The sequence below is a fragment of the Anabrus simplex genome, chromosome 2, assembly GCF_040414725.1.
Source record: "Anabrus simplex isolate iqAnaSimp1 chromosome 2, ASM4041472v1, whole genome shotgun sequence".
Taxonomy (NCBI): domain Eukaryota; kingdom Metazoa; phylum Arthropoda; class Insecta; order Orthoptera; family Tettigoniidae; genus Anabrus; species Anabrus simplex.
In genome coordinates, this window is record NC_090266.1 from 938,337,555 (window position 1) to 938,358,850 (window position 21,296).

Genomic DNA, 21,296 nt, shown 5'->3' on the forward strand with positions numbered 1-21,296 from the left:
GGCATGGTTCATTTGCGGAAACGGTTGCTCACACAAATAAGTAGAAACTTAGTTGCAAATCATTTAATTTCATGTGTTTAGCAACTGAAAAATGTTCGAATGAGATCTGGAGAAATTGTTGAATGGTATGAACACAGTCTTGGAGAAGGAGTGCAAGACGAAATACATCGAAAACAAATGTAATGAAGTAAGGTGATGCAGGAAATATTAAATTAGGAAATGAAGTCTTCAAGGTAGATGCATATTTTTACTTGGTGGGAGAATAACAAATGAAATCAGTCTTGAAGGTACATGAATATTGTTACTTGGTAGGAGAATAACTAATGATGAGAGAAGTAAGGAGGACATCAAATGCAGACTAGCACAAGCAAGGAAGGCCTCTGTTAAGAAAATAAATTTGCTCCCCTCGTACATTGATCTGGGAATTAGAAAGACGTTTTTCAATACTTTCGTCTGGAGCGTGGCATTGTATGGAAGTGAACCATGGACGATAACTAGCTCAGAAAGGAAGAGAGTAGAAGCTCTTGAAATGTGGTGTTACAGAAGAATGCTTTATTTTTACAATTTGTTTAACATGTTACTAGCACATTGAAGAATTTCGGTGACTGTACAGAAGAATGCTGAAGGTGAGATGGGTAGATTGAATCACGAAAGAAGATATACTGAATCGAATCGGTGAGAGGAGAAAGATGGGGCGAAATTTGAACAGAATAAGGGGAAGAATGTTAGCACACATCTTAAGACACCCAGGACTTGTTCGGTTAGTTTTTGAGGGAAGTGTAGGTCGCATAAATGGTAGGGGTACACCAAGGTACGATATGACAAATATATTTGAATAGATGTCAGATGTAGTAATTACGCAGAAATAGTATAGGGTTGAATGAAGGGCTGCATGAAACCAGTGTACGGAATAATGACCCAAACAACAACACATCTACACCAACTTTACTAAAAAAATATTTTAAAAGCTTATCAGTTTGCACTGATAGTGCTTTTCTTGTTCATTTGCCAGTGATTTACCGGCGCACCAGGGAGAGTTGATGCAAGTGTCGGAACTTCTATAAGCCTCCGTAGGCCATAGAAATTAGTTCCATATTTCGACACCATGCGCCGCTCACCTCCTTTAGTCTGAACGGGTAGCGGTTGAATGCAATGCTGCGTAAGCAAGATACACTGTGTAATATTGTTTGCACGGTCGGCGGACAGAGTAGATTTCGGCTTACAAGTGTCACGGCTGGTCCGTTGTCTGACAGCTCTGCATGCCAACCAACCAACCAACCAACCAACCAACCCAACCAACCAACCAACCAACCAACCAACCAACCAACCAACCAACCAACCAACCAACCAACCAACCAACCAACCAACCAACCAACCAACCAACCCAAACCAAACACAACCAACCAACCGAGCAGACAAGCGGTGACCACGGCTGTACCGTGGCTCTACGCCTCTGTATTCGGGAGATGGAGATGGGCTAGTCCCCACCGTCGGCTGTGCTGAGAATGGTTTTCCGTTCTCCTGTACAATGGCGAATTCCGGGATAGTTCCCAGTATAGCCCATAGCCGCCAATCCCTCACTTTCTCTATACATCACCGTCACCGCTCCAAATTCCCCTGGCCTGAGAGAGGGCGTTACCCTCTAAGAGGCCCGCCGTACCCACGCTAAGCGACTGTCCTTTGTTTAATACTTGCATTTCCACTAGTAGCGCTGAGGTAAGTAGAGGTGACTAAAATAGCACTGCTGACAACTGTTGGTTGTTGGTTTGTTTTAGCTACATATTTTTTCTTGCCGTGCGCCGCGGAGGTAGAAAAGAGCCTCTCGAAGGGAGTTCTCATGACAGAGATTTGCCTGGATGTGCAAAAATACGTTAAAGCTGTTAAATGGCCTAGATTTCTTGCTGTAAGCCCCGAGATTACAGGAGGAATTCAGAAAATATAAGGTTACCCTCCGACGCCATGACGCTTCCAAACTTTGCGGGCCTCCTTTGTCTCTTTTCTTTTGCAGTAGTTAGTAACATCGGCCAATGCCCGTGATCCTTAGCAGAAGCAATGGATAATGGCGCCTGGACCACTACTTTAGGTTATACAAGTAAATATTACTTCTAGGGGTGTAATGAAGATATCTCTCCTCCACAAGCATTTCTAGGTAAGAATAGCAGCACTGAAACTAACATATTATGTAACAATCTTTGAAACTGGGCGAACTCTATTTTTCTACCGTAACACTTGCACTTACATTATAATCACTTCTGTCCGGCCCCGCGGTGTAGGGGGCAACACGTACAAGGAAAGGAATTATTTCACAGTTCACTGTTATTGACCACAAGCTGTCAATGGCGGGAGATGAAAGACGTTGAAGTAGGGAGATAAAGCGAAACATTCATGAACAGATAAGGAACACTATTTCAACCAGGCTTCAGTCACATAGATCTGTCAATTAAAGTAAGAGTTAAATAAGAGCAGGCGATAATCTAGTGGATTATTTACGTAGCTGCTTGATTCACAGAGTATCAAATAAAATTACACCGTGCGATGAGCGTGTGAAAGCATTAGAATGGTTCTGTAACTCAGTGTGCCCTTACTGATGTAAACAATATTTCCAAATAACGGGTCTTGGGCGGTAGTGACTAAATACCTCAAATATCCTTCGTTAGTCTTCTTCTTATTATTATTATTCTCTTCCTACCGCTTTTCCCACACCTGTGGGGACGCGGGTACGAACTGCGTCGCACATGTGGATTTGGCACCGTTTTACAGCCAGATGCTCTTCCTGACGCCAACCCTATATGTAGGGATATAATCACTATTGCATATTTCTGTGGTGGTTCGTAGTGTGGTACGTTGTCTGAATATGACGAGGAGAGTGTTGGGACGGACACATATACCTAGTCCCCAAGCCAGAAGAATTAATCAGAAGCGATTAAAATCCCCGACCTGGGCGGGAATCGAACCCGGCACCCTCTGAACCGAAGACCAGTACACCGACCATTCAGCCAACAAATCAGACCCTTCGTCAGCCTTCTATAACGTGCTAATACGTGTAGACGCTACAATGGAAGAAATCCTAAAAGGAGAAGGCGCGTTGTGGTCTGATACATTTTTAGTGGATATGACGTACGTACTTGAAGCGTTTCTAAATTTGTGCTCTTCAGAGAATCATCTCCTATTATGTTTACCCAAAATGGTATTTCATTACATGAATTCCAGATTTATTTTTCTCGCGAAGGAAATATCAAAAGATGCGAAGTTCAGGTCACTTTCTAAAGCAACAAGAAACTATTTAAAGTTTCTTGCCGAGTGGAGGTGACCATTTTCAATTGGTTATACTCTGCATCGCAATTTGTTTTGGCCAGTGCGACGGCTAAATGGTTAGCATGCTGGTCTGTCGACCAAGGTGTCCCGGGTTCGATTTCCGATCGGGTCGGGGCTTATAACTTTCAATGGTCCATTCCTATGGCTCTTGGGCTGAGTGCTTGTACCGTTTTCAGTATTATAATTCATTTTAGGAAGGGCCCCACCCTCACAGGAGCCCAGATCGCCTATACGGCGTCAACTCGAAAGACCTGCGCCAGGCCCCTTCGGAGGCCACACGCCATTATAATCGCATTTTTAAAACCATTCCTTTCTGCAAAGAGTACTGAACTGCGTTATACAGAAACCCCAATAATAGCCACATCAATCTATATTTAATTCATGAGCAGAAGTCTAGCAGTCTAGCGGCGAACTAGTTCCAGCTGTTTCGTATTACGGTATGAAGTCACGGCAAGACCAACTGGCACTAGCATCACGTTGCTACGGCAATGCTGAAATACTGGATTTCCAAGATTTTATACTACATTCACCCTAGTCACACTAAAAAGTCGAAGCTTTTTGGCGACGCAAGGAAAGGGGAAGGGCCGTGGCCTTACGGTACAGGCCCAACATTTGTCCGGCGTGAAAATGGAAAACCATCTCCAGAGCTGCCGACGATGTGATTCGAACACACCATCTCTCGCTCGGTTGATATTCATTCGAATTGCCACTGACGGTTATTAAAGTTTCGATACGAGTAGTATAATTGGATGGTTCGGCCGCACCACCCCCACCGGCTCCCAGAGGCCTCCTCCACCACCACCACAGCCAGAGGCCTCCAAGAGGTCTCCTCCAACACCCGCGGGATATTTGAATTTGTAAACAAAGCCACGTGCTTTTTGACAGCTATCATCGACAACAACGCATCGCTAACCTCACTGCTGCCATCTTGACGGGCCTCAGTAGTACCAACATAACCTAACTAGCACGAAATTTGAATAGGTAAACAAAGGCACGTGTTTTTTGACAGCCACGTGCTTTTTGACAGACAACAACGCATCGCTAACCTCAGTACTGCCATCTTGACAGGCCTAAACCTCAGTAGTACCAACTTAACCTAACTACCGCGAGATAAACAAATCCACGTGTTTTTTTGACAGTTACGTGCTTTTTTGACAGCTGTCATCCGCCATCTTTAAACTACAGAGCACCGTGCTGCCCTCTTTAACGTAGTAGCTGGAAATTCATCAGCTGTCATCCGCAGTGCTGCCATCTTGGCGGGCCTAAACTTTAGTGCTACCAACTTAACCTCACTAGCGCGAGATAAACAAATCCACGTGCTTTTTTGACAGCTGTCATCCGCCATCTTTAATCCATACAGCACAGTGCCACCCTCATTAGCTTCTTACCTTTGAAATGTGGTGGCGGATAATTTGAAAAATGCTTTTTGACAGCAGCCATCTTTAATCCAGAGAGCATCGTGCTGCACTATATGTGGTAGCGGCAATTTGAAAACTTCTAAGTGCCCCTGTTTGGAAACAAACCACGTGCTTTTTTGACAGCTACATCCGCCATCTTTAATCAAGGGAGCACCGTGCCGCACTCTTTAGTTGAAATGTGGTGGCGGCAATTTGAAAAATTCCGCGTGCTCTTGTTTGGAAACAATGCTACATGCTTATTTGACAGCTACCGTCCGCCATCTTTAATCCATAGAGCACAGCGCTGCCCTCTTTTGCTACTTACATTTGAAATGTGGTGGCGGATAATTTGAAAAATGCTTTTTGACAGCAGCCATCTTTAATCTAGAGAGCACCGTGCTGCCCTCTTTAGCTAGATACCTTTGAAATATGGTGGCAGGCAATTCCACATGACAGCAGCCATCTTAAATCAAGAGAGCACCGTGCTGCCCTCTATGTGGTGGCGGCAATTTGAAAAATTCTACATGCTCTTGTTTGGAAACAAATTCACGCGCTTTTTTGACAGCCGTCATCCGCCATCTTTAATCAGCAGAGCACAGTGCTGCCCTCTTTAACTAGATACCTTTGAAATGTGGTAGCGGCAAATTCCACTTGCTCTTGTTTGGAAACAAAGCCATGTGCTTTTTGACAGCTGTCATCCACCATCTTTAATCAATAGAGCACTGTGCTGCTAACATGTGGGCAATTTCGACAGTTGTCATCCGCCATCTTTAATCCGCAGAGCACCGTGCTGCCCTCTATGTGGTGGCGGCAATTTGAAAAGTTCTGTTAGCTGTCACCCGCCATCTTTAGTCAAGAGAGTACCGTGCTGCCATCTTTAGCTAGATACCTTTGAAATGTGGTGGTGGCAATTTGAAACATTCTATATGCTCTTGTTTGGAAACAAAGCCACGTGCTTTTTGACAGCAATAGAGCACTGTGCTGCTATCATGCGGGCAATTTCGTCAGCTGTCATCCGCCATCTTTAATCTACAGAGCATGGTGCTGCCCTCTGTAGTAGCGGGCAATTTGAAAAGTTCTATTAGCTGTCATCCGCCATCTTTAATCAAGAGAGCACCGTGCTGCCAACTTTAGCTAGATAACTTTGAAATGTGGTGGCGGCAAATTGAAAAATTCCACGTGCTCTTGTTTAGTAAACAAACTCACGCGCTCTTTGTCAGCTGTCATCCGCCATCTTACATCGCAAACCTCAGTGCTACACTCTTTAGTTGAAATATTGTGGCGGATAATTTAAAAAGAAAAATTCTACAGCAGCCATCTCTCGACGCTGATTGCACAAGATGGTGGCTATACATGACTCCTTAAAGGTGCTTATGCAATATGGCTACTATACATAGGTACTTGTGAGACTCCCTTGGGATGCTAGCGCAACATAGCGGTTATACAAGGCTCCTTATGAGACGCCCTAGAGATGCTTGCGCCAGATGGCGGTTGCTGTTATGAGGCGGCTTAAGGGTCCTTGCACAAGATGGCTAGATACCCCTAAGGATGCTTGCGCAAGATGGCGGACGCAAGATGGCGGCTATACACGACTCCTTATGAGACGCCTTAAGGGTGCTTGCGCAAGATGGCTGCTGCTCTTATGAAGAAAGCTAGCTTAGAGGCTAACGTGTCGTGCTAGTTCGATTCATTAAATTTGGGGCTTAAATGCAAAATGTTAAATATCTCGAAAACGGTGCATCGTAGAGCAAAACGGACAAAATTTTTCTACCCAATACCTCGGTTCGCAGTATGGGGAACAAGTATAACATAGTCTATTGATGAGATCAACGGTTCGGTTCCTACTTAGGCCCTTTGGCATTCGCTCTGTTTTAGTTTCTATTGAAGCAAGTCTTCACAACATGATCAAGTCTAGCTATGGTACAGAGTATAACGTGCCGTGCAGGTTCGATTCATTAAATTTGGGGCTTAAATGCAAAATGTTAAATATCTCGAAAACGGACGAAATTTTTCTACCTAATACCTAGGTTTGCAGTATCAGGAACATGATAACATAAGAAAAACATAGTCTAATGATGAGATCGACGGTTCGATTCCTACTTAGGCCTTTCGGCATTGGCAGCTATCTATGTCTACAAGATGGCGGCTATACATAGCTTCTTATGAGATAGCTTAAGAGCGCTTGCACAAGATGGCTGCTGCTCGTATGAGACGCCCTAGGAGTGCTTGCGGGAGGTAGCAGCGACAAGACGATGACTATACACAGCTGCTTATGATACGGCCTAGAGGTGCTCACACAAGATGGTGGCTGCTCTGATGAAGAAAGCTAGCTTTGCATCGCGCAGGTATTTTTACAGCACTAAACCTCATACCTTTGAAATTTGGATGCGGGCAATTTGAAAGATTCGACGTGCTTTTCCTTCACAGGAGCTATCTTTAGACAATAGCGGCTATACGTAAGCTGTTAAGGCCTCCTCTTATGTCAAGGCATAGCTCTATCGAACAAGTTTAAACCTGCATCGGAATAGCTAGAGTAAGCACGTGCTGCAGTGATGACGTCATTATGCATGTTTAGACTTGCAAATCACTAAAGAAACATAACAAGACTAGAATCGAACACTGCACTTTATACCGTGATCATGTGATCGGAACATTGATTGAAGTGTTTACAACACTAAATAAGTGATCAAGGCTATAATAGAACACTGTACTCGATACAACATGTGTTTAGAACATGTCAGGGGATACCTTTGTTCTAAGAAGATTAGATTACCGCACATTCCTTGTAGGGCTAATAGGCGAAAGGGCTAATGGGCTAAAGGGCTAATGGGCTACTAAAGGGCTAAAGGGCTAAAGGAGCAACAACCTCATCGTTCGCTATCAGCAAGAACGCTTGTACTTTGTTAAGTGTAGAAAATTAATCTTTATTAGTAAATGGTTTCATGTTCAGAACAAGGAATGGAACCTAGGGGTTACGTCTTACCTAATAAAATCCCCGAGGTGCGACGAGTTACGTTTTTCGAACTAGTGTTTGGAGCACTGAACTTTTCAAGATGATAGCAGAGAGTTTATCAATGTTCTGTTGTTGGATTATAAATTCCGCGCCACAACATGCATAATGTGGCAGCCTTGAGGTTTACCGCCGTAAAGATGACAAGAGTGAGGTTAGCAATGTTCCGTTGTTGGATTTTAAATTCCGCGCTATAACATGCATAAGGTGGTAGCCTTGAGGTTTACCGCCGTAAAGATGGCAGCAGTGAGGTTAGCGACGCTCTATTGTCCTTCAAAGTGAGGTTAGGATTCGTCAAGAAGACAGCTGTCAAAAAAGCACGTGGCTATGTTTACCAAACAAGAGCACGTGGCTGTGACGTCACGGTCACGTAATCAATCCTTAGCTCGACGCCGTTAAGAGCAGCATTAGGATTAGCTATGCTTAAAAGTCTTGGGAACAGAGCAGCAGTATGAATTGCCATGTTTCAAAGCGTGTACACATCACCTATCGATGTTACATGCATCGACCATCGTACTAAACTTCATCCGCTAGATCGTGCTGCTATCTTAGCATAACCTATACACATAAAATTAAAGTACAATGAATACCCATGTTTCAAAGCGTGTACACATCACCTATCGATTTTGCATGCGTCGACTCTCGTACTAAACTTCTTCCGCTAGATTGTGCTGCTATCTTAGCATGACCTTAAAGTACAAAGAATAGCCATGTTTCAAAGCGAGTACACATTACCTATCGACTTTGCATGCAACAAATATCGTAATAAACTTCTTCCGCTAGGTTGTGCTGCTATCTTAGCATAACTCATACTCATGAACTTAAAGTACAAAGAATAGCCATGTTTCAAAGCGTGTACACATTACTTATTGATTTTGCATGCATCGACTCTCGTACTAAACTCCTTCCGGTAGATTGTGCTGCTATCTTAGCATAACCTATACGCATGACCTTAGAGTTAAAAGAATAGCCATGTTTCAAAGCCTGTACACATCACCTATCGATTTTGCATGCAACAAATATCGTACTAGCCTTCTTCCGCTAGATTGTGCTGCTATCTTAGCATAACCTATACCCATGAACTTAAAGTACAAGGAATAGTCATGTTTCAAAGCGTGTACACATCAACTATCGATTTTACATGCATCGACTATCGTACTAAACTTCTTCCGCTAGATCGTGCTGCTATCTTAGAATATGCTATACGTATTAACTTACAATACAAAGAATAGTCATGTTTCAAAGCGTGTACACATTACCTATCGATTTTGCAAACATCGACTCTCGTACTAAACTTCTTCCTCTAGATTGTGCTGCTACCTTAGCATGACCTATACGCATGACCTTAAAGTACAAAGAATAGCCATGTTTTAAAGCGTATGCATATTACTTATTGATATTACATGCATCGACCTCCGTAGTAAACTTCTTCCGCTAGATTGTGCTGCTATCTTAGCATAACTTATACACATGAACTTAAAGTACAATGAATACCCATGTTTCAAAGCGTGTACACATCACCTATCGATTTTGCAAGCATCGACTCTCGTACTAAATTTCTTACTCTAGATTGTGCTGCTACCTTAGCATAACCTATACGCATGACCTTAAAGTACAAAGAACAGCCATGTTTCAAAGCGTGTGCATATTACTTATTGATATTACATGCATCGACTCCCGTACTAAACTTCTTCCACTAGATTGCGCTGCTATTTTAGTATAACTTTTACACATCAACTTAAAGTACAAAGAATAGCCATGTTTTAAAGCGTATGCATATTACTTATTGATATTACATGCATCGACCCCCGTACTAAACTTCTTCCGCTAGATTGTGCTGCTATCTTAGCATAACTTATACACATGAACTTAAAGTACAATGAATACCCATGTTTCAAAGCGTGTACACATCACCTATCGATTTTGCAAGCATCGACTCTCGTACTAAACTTCTTCCTCTAGATTGTGCTGCTACCTTAGCATAACCTGTACGCATGACCTTGAAGTACAAAGAATAGCCATGTTTCAAAGCGTGTGCATATTACTTATTCATTTTGCATGCATAGAATTTCTTACTCAACTTCTTCCGCTAGATTGTTCTGCTATCTTAGTATAACTTATACACATCAATTTAAAGTACAAAGAATAGCCATGTTTCAAAGCGTGTACATATAACTTATTGATTTGCATGCATCGAATCTCTTACTAAACTTCTCCCGCTAGATTGTGCTGCTATCTTAGCATAACTTATACACATGAACTTAAAGTACAAAGAATAGCCATGTTTCAAAGCGTGTACATATTCCTTATTGATTTTGCATGCATAGAATCTCTTACTAAACTTCTTCCGCTAGATTGTGCTGCTATCTTAGCATAACCTATACCCATAAACTTAAAGTACAAAGAATAGCCATGTTTCAAAGCATGTACACATTACCTAGCGATTTTGCAAGCAAAAAATATCGTACTAAACTTCTTGCGCTAGATTGTGCTGCTATCTTTGCATAACCTGTACGCATGAATTAAAGTACAAAGAATAGCCTCGTTTCAAAGCGTGTACACATTACCTAATAATTTTCCATGAAGCGACCATCATACTAAACTATTCTCATTAGATTGTGCTAAAATCGTGTAAGAGTGCTGCTATCTTAGCATAACCTATCGATTTTACATGCATCGAATATCGTACTAGGCTTCTTCCGCTAGAGCATGTAGCAATCGCTTTTGTGTATCCCTAACCTATGTGCACGAACTTAAAGCACAAAGAAGAGCTATGTTCTAAAGCGTGTACCCATCACCTGCCGATGATGTATGTATCGACTATCGTACTAAAATTCTTCTGCTAGAGCGTACGACTATCGCTTGTGTGTGCACGAACTTAAAGCATAAAGAATAGCAATGTATAAAAATCTTGTAAACATAGCAGCAGCATTAAGTATAGCAATGTTTAAATGCGCGTACACATCATGTATCCATGATGCACGCGGTACTAAACTTATTTCACTAGAATGTACAAAGTTCGCATGTCTTTGTGCTGCTATCTTAGCATAGCCTATGTGCATGAACTTAAAGTACAAAGAATAGCGATGTTTAAAAACCTTGTGAACATGGCAGCGGTAAGAATAGCGAGGTTTAAAAGCGTGTACACACCACATTTTGATAATGCATGCATCTTCTACTAAAGCGTGTGACCATCGCTTGTATCTGCTGCTATCTTAACATAACCTATGTACACGAACGTAAAGCATAAAGAATACTTATGAGTAAAAAATCTTGTGAACATAGCAGAGTGTTAACTACGTAGGTGTAGACATTTATCTTTTCATGCTGACGCAGCATACTACGTGACCGTGACGTCACAGCCACGTGCTCTTGTTTGGTAAACATAGCCACGTGCTTTTTTGACAGCTGTCTTCTTGACGAATCCTAACCTCACTTTGAAGGACAATAGAGCGTCGCTAACCTCACTGCTGCCATCTTTACGGCGGTAAACCTCAAGGCTACCACCTTATGCATGTTATAGAGCGGAATTTAAAATCCAACAACAGAACATTGATAAACTCTCTGCTATCATCTTGAAAAGTTCAGTGCTCCAAACACTAGTTCGAAAAACGTAACTCATCGCACCTCGGGGATTTTATTAGGTAAGACGGAACCCCTAGGTTCCATTCCTTGTTCTGAACATGAAACCATTTACTAATAATGATTAGTTTTCTACACTTAACAAAGTACAAGCGTTCTTGCTGATAGCGAACGATGAGGTTGTTGCTCCTTTAGCCCTTTAGCCCATTAGCCCTTTAGCCCATTAGCCCTTTCGCCTATTAACCCTACAAGGAATGTGCGGTAATCTAATCTTCTTAGAACAAAGGTATCCCCTGACATGTTCTAAACACATGTTGTATCGAGTACAGTGTTCTATTATAGCCTTGATCACTTATTTAGTGTTCTAAACACTTCAATCAATGTTCCGATCACATGATCACGCTAGCTTTCTTCATCAGAGCAGCCACCATCTTGTGTGAGCACCTCTAGGCCGTATCATAAGCAGCTGTGTATAGTCATCGTCTTGTCGCTGCTACCTCCCGCAAGCACCCCTAGGGCGTCTCATACCAGCAGCAGCCATCTTGTGCAAGCGCTCTTAAGCTATCTCATAAGAAGCTATGTATAGCCGCCATCTTGTAGACATAGATAGCTGCCAATGCCGAAGGGCCTAAGTAGGAATCGAACCGTCGATCTCATCATTAGACTATGTTTTTCTTATGTTATCATGTTCCTGATACTGCGAACCGAGGTATTGGGTAGAAAAATTTTGTCCGTTTTGCTCTACGATGCACCGTTTTCGAGATATTTAACATTTTGCATTTAAGCCCCAAATTTAATGAATCCAACTAGCACGACACGTTAGCCTCTAAGCTAGCTTTCTTCATAAGAGCAGCAGCCATCTTGCGCAAGCATCCTTAGGACGTCTCTAGCCATCTTGTGCAAGGACCCTTAAGCCTGCTCATAACAGCAACCGCCATCTTGCGCAAGCATCCCCTAGGGCGTCTCATAAGGAGCCTTGTATAACCGCTATCTTGCGCAAGCATCCCAAGGGTGTCTCATAAGAACCTATGTATAGTAGCCATCTTGCATAAGCACCTTTAAGGAGTCATGTATAGCCACCATCTTGTGCAATTAGCGTCGAGAGATGGCTGCTGTAGAATTTTTCTTTTTAAATTATCCGCCACCATATTTCAACTAAAGAGTGTAGCACTGAGGTTTGCGATGTAAGATGGCGGATGACAGCTGACAAAGAGCGCGTGAGTTTGTTTCCTAAACAAGAGCACGTAGAATTTTTCAATTTGCCGCCATCACATTTCAAAGGTATCTAGCTAAAGATGGCAGCACGGTGCTCTCTTGATTAAAGATGGCGGATGACAGCTAACAGAACTTTTCAAATTGCCCGCTACTACAGAGGGCAGCACCGTGCTCTGTAGATTAAAGATGGCGGATGACAGCTGACAAAATTGCCCGCATGATAGCAGCACAGTGCTCTATTGCTGTCAAAAAAGCACGTGGCTTTGTTTCCAAACAAGAGCACATAGAATTTTTCAAATTGCCTCCACCACATTTCAAAGGTATCTAGCTAAAGATGGCAGCACGGTACTCTCTTGATTAAAGATGGCTGATGACAGCTAACAGAACTTTTCAAATTGCCGCCACCACATAGAGGGCAGCACGGTGCTCTGTGGATTAAAGATGGCGGATGACAACTGACGAAATTGTCCGCATGATAGGAGCACAGTGCTCTATTGATTAAAAATGGTGGGTGACAGCTGTCAAAAAGCACATGGCTTTGTTTCCAAACAAGAGCAAGTGGAATTTGCCGCCACCACATTTCAAAGGTATCTAGCTAAAGAGGGCAGCACTGTGCTCTGCTGATTAAAGATGGCGGATGACGGCTGTCAAAAAAGCGCGTGAATTTGTTTCCAAACAAGAGCATGTAGAATTTTTCAAATTGCCGCCACCACATAGAGGGCAGCACGGTGCTCTCTTGATTTAAGATGGCTGCTGTCATGTGGAATTGCCTGCCACCACATTTCAAAGGTATCTAGCTAAAGAGGGCAGCACGGTGCTCTCTAGATTAAAGATGGCTGCTGTCAAATGCATTTTTCAAATTATCCGCCACCACATTTCAAATTTAAGTAGCTAAAGAGGGCAGCGCTGTGCTATATGGATTAAAGATGGCGGACGGTAGCTGTCAAATAAGCATGTAGCATTGTTTCCAAACAAGAGCACGTGGAATTTTTCAAATTGCCGCCACCACATTTCAACTAAAGAGTGCGGCACGGTCCACCCTTGATTAAGGATGGCGGATGTAGTTGTCAAAAAAGCACGTGGTTTGTTTCCAAACAGGGGCACTTAGAAGTTTTCAAATTGCCGCTACCACATAGAGTGCAGCACGATGCTCTCTGGAGTAAAGATGGCTGCTGTCAAAAAGCATTTTTCAAATTATCCGCCACCACATTTCAAAGGTAAGTAGCTAAAGAGGGTGGCACTGTGCTGTATGGATTAAAGATGGCGGATGACAGCTGTCAAAAAAGCACGTGGATTTGTTTATCTCGCGCTAGTGAGGTTAAGTTGGTAGCACTAAGGTTTAGGCCCGCCAAGATGGCAGCACTGCGGATGACAGCTGATGAATTTCCAGCTACTACGATAAAGAGGGCAGCACGGTGCTCTGTAGTTTAAAGATGGCGGATGACAGCTGTCAAAAGGCACGTAGCTGTCAAAAAAACACGTGGATTTGTTTATCTCGCGGTAGTTAGGTTAAGTTGGTACTAATGAGGTTTAAGCCTGTCAAGATGGCAGTACTGAGGTTAGCGATGCGTTGTTGTCTGTCAAAAAGCACGTGGCTGTCAAAAAACACGTTCCTTTGTTTACCTATTCAAATTTCGCGCTAGTTAGGTTAAGTTGGTACTACTGAGGTTTAGGCCCGTCAAGATGGAAGCAGTGAGGTTAGCGATGCGTTGTTGTCGATGACAGCTGTCAAAAAGCACGTGGCTTTGTTTACAAATTCAAATATCCCGCGGGTGTTGGAGGAGACCTCTGGGAGGCCTCTGGCTGTGGTGGTGGTGGAGGAGGCCTCTGGGAGGCATCTGGCTGTAGTGGTGGTGGTGGAGGAGGCCTCTGGGAGGCCTCTGGCTCTGGTGGTGGTGGAGGAGGCCCCTGGGTAGGCCTCTGGCTGTGGTGGTGTTGGAGGAGGCCTCTGGGAGCCGGTGGGGGTTGTGGCGGCCGAACCATCCAATTATACTACTGATACGAAAGTGTGATGGCTGAATGAACGCAGACTTCCCGCAGTACAATCAATCAATCAATCAATCAATCAATCAATCAATCAATCAATCAATCAATCAATCAATCAATCAATCAATCAATCAATCAATCAATCAATCAATCAATCAATCAATCAATCAATCAATCAAATCAATCAATCACTACTGAACTGCATTTAGGGCAGTCGCCCAGGTGGCACATTCCCTATCTGTTGTTTTCCTAGCGTTTCTTAAATGATTGCAAAGGAATTGGAAATTTATTGAACATCTCCCTTGGTAAGTTGTTCCAGTACGTAACTCCCTTCCTAAAAACGAACATTTTCCCCAATTTATCCTCTTGAATTCCAACTTTATCTTTATATTTTGATCTTTCTTACCTTTAAAGGCACCACACAAACGTATTCGTCTGCTGATGTCCCACGCAATCTCTCCACTGACAGCTCGGAACATACCACATAGTCTAGCAGCTCGACCTCTTTCTCCCAAATCATCCCAGCCCAAACATTGCAAAATTTTTGTAACGCTACTCTTTTGTCGGAAATCACCCAGAACAAATCGAGCTGCTTTTCTTTGGATTTTTCCAGTTCTTGAATCAAGTAATCCTGGTGAGAGTCCCATACACTGGAACCATACTCTAGTTGGGGTCTTACCAGAGACATATATGCCCTCTCCTTTACATCCTTACTACAACCCCTAAAGAACCTCATAACCATGTTCAAGGATCTGTACCCTTTATTTACAATCATATTTATGTGATTACACCAATGAATACCTTTGCTTATATTAATACCCCAAAAGGAACTTTCACCCCATCAAAGCAGTAATGAAATCTGAGAGGAATTTCGCTATTTGTGAAACTCACAACCTGACTTTTAACCATGCTTATCATCATACCATTGCCTACAGCCCATCTCACAACATTATCGACGTCGTTTTGCAGTTGCTCACAATCTTGTAACTTATTTATTACTCTGTACATAATAACTTATCTCTGACTCCACCTCTTTACACATATCATTGATATATATATAAGAAAATATAAAGGTCCAATATTACTGCCTTGAGGAATTCCCCTCTGAATTATTACAGGGGCAGATACATCTTCGCCTACTCTAATTCTGTAAGTTCTATTTTCTAGAAACCTAGCCACCCATTCAGTCAGTCACTCTTTTGTCAAGTCCAATTGCATTCATTTTTGCCAGTAGTCTCCCATGATCTATCCTATCAAATGCCTTAGGTAGGTCAATCGCGATACAGTCCATTTGACCTCCTGAATCCAGGATATCTGCTATATCTTGCTGGAATCCTACAAGTTGAGCTTCTGTGGAATAACCTTTCCCAAACCCAAACTGCCTTCTATCAAACCAGTTATTAATTTCGCAAATATGTCTAATATGATGAGAAAGATTGATTTCCAAAGCTTACGTGCAATTGATGTAAAACGGACTGGCCTGTAATTTTCAGCTTTATGTGTATCACCCTTTCCTTTACACACAGGGGCTACTATAGCAACTCCCCATTCATTTTGTATAGCTCCTGCTTACAAACAATAATCAAATAAGTACTTCAGATATGGTACTATATCCCAGCCCATTGTCTTTAGTATACTCCCCGAAACCAAATCAATTCCAGCTGCTTTTCTAGTTTTCAATTTGTGTAGCTTACTGTAAATGTCATTGTGGTCACAGGCAAATTTTAATACTTCAATAGCATTAGTCACCTCCTCTATCTGGACCTTATCCTTGTAACCAACAATCTTTATATACTGCTGACTGAATACGTCTGCTTTTTGAAGATCCTCGCATACTCACTCCCCTTGTTCATTAATGATTCCTGGGATATCCTTCTTGGAACCTCTTTCTGCCTTAAAGTACCCATACAGACACTTCTATTTTTCACTAAAATTTGTATGACCACCAATAATGCTTGCCATCGTGTTATCCTTAGCTGACTTCTTTGCTCGATTCAATTTCCTAGTAAGTTCTTTCAATTTCTTCTTACGTACACAGACATTTCTAACTCTATTTCTTCCCAACCTGCACCTCCTTCTTAGTCTCTTTATTTATCTATTATAATATAGTGGATCTTTATCATTCCTTACCACCTTTAAAGGTACAAACCTATTTTCACATTCCTCAACAACTGCTTTAAACCCATCCCAAAGTTCACAGAGAACTGATATTAAACCTTAAGTAAAATGTATCGAGTTTTTAAAAGATAATAATCAACCATGTAGTAAAGATATTAACGAACCAGCAAAAATCAACTAATAATAACGGTGTACATAAACGCCAGAGTTTAATCTACTCACTCATCAAACGTGTTAAACACAGCATTGCGGCACTTGTCCTAACTGCCATATTCCTAGGGACATGAATTGAGACTAGACAGATATTTCACGTGCCAGAACATTTTTTGCTATTTGCTTTACGTCGCACCAACACAGATAAGTTTTATGGTGACGATGGGCAAGGAAGGGCCTAGGAATGGGAAGGAAGCAGCCGTGGCCTTAATTAAGGTACAGCCCCAGCATTTGCCTGCTGTGAAAATGAGAAACCATGGAAAACCATCTTCGGGGCTGCCGACAGTGGAGTTCGAAACCACTATCTCCCGGATGAAAGCTCGCAGCCCCAGAACATTTAATCATCCTGTTGATCGTTGAAGAAATCTGTCTCCGTGAGATGCTTGACTGCTAATTTCAATTAGCACACTTTTCATTGCACCCTTACAGTGATACGTTCTGGAACGAAGACCTTGACACACTAAGTTTCAAATCATTGTCTTAATTCCCTTCATTTCACAGATTTGCCAGGTATTTTGACTCGAAGAGTCTAAGGGAAAATAGGCTAACCCCCCAAAAATCGATAAATAAAATTTCAATGTCATCTGGTAATTTTATTGAATACTGGAACTGTTCTCAGGAAAAGGACAAACACAAGTTGGTTCATTTATTAACAGTTGTTTGAAATTTTGAATCCAATGTGTCACTCAGCTAACCCCTAGTTCTCATAAGGAAAACCGGGTAACCATCGTCGTGATGTCATACATCAAGCAGATATGACGCTATGATCACTTCCTCTAATGTCGATATTTTGACATGCGTTATATGGAGTATATTTGTTTTTACGTTTGATAAGATTTATCTTAAATATGTATTACTCTTCATACTCACTTCCAATATCTGAGGAAAGGTATCAAGACGTTCAGCATCTGAAGTAATTTTGTAGTGACGAAGCCAAGTTTTGCAACAAGAAACTTAAATGCTTGCAGAAAGAAAAGAATTAAAATTGCAAGGACTAGATCGTAGTATGGGCTTTTGTATAAGTCCAATTACCTGCATACTAGGAAGTTAATAATTATAGTGAACTTTAAAAGAGTTTACTTTATGGAAAGTCTGAGTCTTCACTATTTTTACAGAACCATAAAATTCATAGTATGTAGTGTAATGTCAATTTACGTTGTGTAGTCTTGAATGTGTTTGTACTTATGGATATTCATGGATTTCACCGTTGTCAACTTTGCAGTTAACCTGGTTTTCCTTAATATCTTGTAGTTGTGATAATCAGAATATTTTTTTCTAAATCTAAACAAACTACTCGAATTTGTTATCACCATAAACATCATCTACATATGTACATGCCCGCACCCGGTTATACTCCCAGCCAGGTAAGGTTTTCCTTTACCTGGATCTGACGCTGGTTCGAGGTCCAGTCAGCCTACGTGATTTCAATTGAGGAGTTTGCTGACGGTGAGTTGGCGGCTCCGGTCTAGAAAGCCCAGAAAAATGGCCGAGAGGGTTCGTCACGTTGACTACGCGTCACCTCATAATCTGCAGTCATCCGGGTTGAGCAGCGGTGGCTTGGTAGTCCAAAGGCCACTGCGGGCTGGTGTATATTAAACTGAAAAAGTTAATCTCCATTGATTAACCATGAGAACTGAGGAAGCTATAGGGTTCCAAACTTTAAAATGACTCTCCCCAAAAGTTAAATACTCTTGGGTTAGCTGGCTTTTCCTCTGGACTCTTGATTTATAAGCGATCAAACGATTGAATATCTTTATAGTTTGTTTTTGTAATTGTTTCAGGTTGATGCGAGTAGTGTGCCCAGCTTCTCCAAATGCACGTCAGTATGCGGTGCACGTGTTCTCAGAGGAATGGTTTGGTGACAGTGGGTCAAGTCCAGGGTTTTACTTACAACCCCCGAGGCCCCCAAGTTTCCTGGTAGAGTTTGTTGGTCGAGAGACGGGAATTGCAGCATTCAACTGGCTCGAGATATCACGATCTCGTTCATCACTCTTGCAGCAGCTGCAGTTAGAAGATGGCGTCGGTATAGGAAGTAACGATTCCAATGGTGGAACACTGCTCTCTGATTGGGATTGCCCGCACCGCTGCCCGGAACTAAACGCTTGTATTAGCTCCAGTCTGTGGTGTGATGGACATCCTCACTGTCCTTCTGGTTATGATGAAGATGAGTCACACTGTGGTGCTGGTAGACGCCTGTTATCTTTTCTACCTGGAGGTGTATACACGCTGTTTGGAGGCGGCGCTGCAGCTATTGCTGCCGTAATCATCTTCATATGTGTGGCTATAGCACATAGGGTTCGCACTAGACGACGTCGTCGCAGGCTAGGAAAGAAGAAGCGAGGTGCTGGAGAGCCTCGTCGAGTTCCCACAATGGAGATGCTCCTGGATCCGACGGGCTCCACTACATCTTCCTGACAACCAGCCCAGTCTGTGGAGTTCATCCATGTTGACCGCGAAACAACCGTGTAGTGGCATGCCGACAAGTGCCCCCTGCCCGACTCTCTGCTCAATACCGGGACGGACCAGCTCTATCCAAATCCTTCTATTTCTATGTATTTCTCTCTTCCCCTGCACAGCCCGCTCATCACGAACAGCCGTCCACTGTCACAAAATATCCTGCACCTCCCCGCATACCCGCAAGGCCTCATGAGTCCTTCACCTGCCAATTGCATGACGGTAGTTTCCCTAACATGGTCATTCATCAGTTATGAATGAAAGGTTGTTGTATCGCAATCGCAATAAACAGCTGAAAACTTTATTTCTTCTTAAAGTAATACTTCGAGTTTAACTTCCAGGAATATTTTTTCCAGAATAAAATTGAACAAAATATTAACCATACAAAGAGCGGAATATTTCCTTCCTGATCATATTATGGCAATGATACAAAGTAGACAGCACATTATCTTAATATTCTCACTTTTTCTCTGTGGTCTGCTGCATGGTGCTTACTTCTGTGACATTATGAAAAAACGCGCCGAATGCCATTCATTGTTTCGTTGAAAGTTAATATCAGACATGAGTTGCGTTCCATTACACGGACTGTGGTGCTGGTAGACGCCTGTTATCTTTTCTACCTGGAGGTGTATACCTTAGTAATGTTAGCCAACATGCAGGATAGGTATAATGTCACAGGATGGTGTCCACATAAAACACATGTTGTGACTGGTTATATAGTTAAATGATTCTTTCCTTTGACTGCTTAATATTACTACGTTAGTATACCTTATTTATGGCCGTAGTGTAATATTACTTACAAAAATGTAATATGCATAACTCCCTAAAGGAGGAGTGAATTAAATCTTGTTTACAGAAGTATTTTAAAACTAACTTCTGCATTTGGAAATCCAGAAATCACTGCCACCTTTCATGTTACGACATTATTTTGCGATATTCGAAATACATATATATTTAACTATTTTCAAAATGGACTCTAAATGGTGGCCTTGCACTATTATCCTGAACCTTGAACAATCTACAACCCGGAGCCTTACAAAATAAGAACAGGGACGGGGTGAATCACGGCAATATTCTTGTGTTAACTACTATAACAACTCCACAGACTAGAAAATCGATCATAAACACGCTGAGGACTTTCTCAGTAACTAGTTGATTTAAATAAATCTTAACTACACAAAGAAACTTATTCTGCAGAAACTTTGTTTGTATATAACAGTACTGTATAAAAATATTCTGTAGTTGAAACTTTCGAGAGTTTATCAAACATTTTTCTCATACAAAGAACAAGCAGAAATATTCACATCATTTTGTTATTGGCTTTACCTAAGATACGTAATCGCGCCTGTTGGACATGAGTGCATCACATTTTGCGATCAGAGAGAAGGCCGTGAGATGTAGTGCAATATTACATGAAGAAGGAAGTATATCCCCAGAAACCAGGCAAATTCCACTGATTTCTGCCTTCAGTCAAATATTCTTAAAGTGTTAACTACCCATAAAATGGCCAAAGTTACCATCACACAACACCAATTAAACTTTAAAGTAGTGAGAGATGATAATTTTAAACATTCAAAGTAACTGTGGTAAATTCATATTGTTACAGATTGTGAGATTGAAATGGAGCGAGGAAAATTCGCAGGCTGTACGTTTCATATTTTTGTTTCATATGTTGCATATACTATTCGGACGACTGGAATTTATGCATTCTGTACTTACGTCACTTAGTTTATAGATGTAGTAACGTAGTTCACACATCACCTCATTACAACATCTAAGTTGCGATCACACAAAACATGTAAGATTAAACACAATAGGGCAATTTTCTCTTAAAGGTATATATATATATATATATACATATATGTATATATATTGAGAAATGTGCCTTCCTGATCACCAAATATCAGTCACAGTATTTGTTGTCAACTAGAATGCACATCTGTAGAAAACAATTCTAGAAACCTAGTGTGATGTGAACATAAGTATATAAACCCCTGCCTTAAGCC

The 21,296-nt window shown here is 41.8% G+C and overlaps 1 protein-coding gene across 1 annotated transcript in view; it reads left to right on the top strand.

Moving 5' to 3' along the window:
* The window catches only part of LOC136863746 (uncharacterized), a 96,849-nt gene extending 77,598 nt beyond the window's left edge, over positions 1–19,251 (top strand). The window contains exon 5 of the mRNA XM_067140098.2: positions 18,618–19,251. Coding sequence (XP_066996199.1) covers positions 18,618–19,251 — 634 coding nt within the window. The remainder of the gene's footprint in view (positions 1–18,617) is intronic.
* The last annotated feature ends 2,045 nt before the right edge of the window (positions 19,252–21,296 follow it).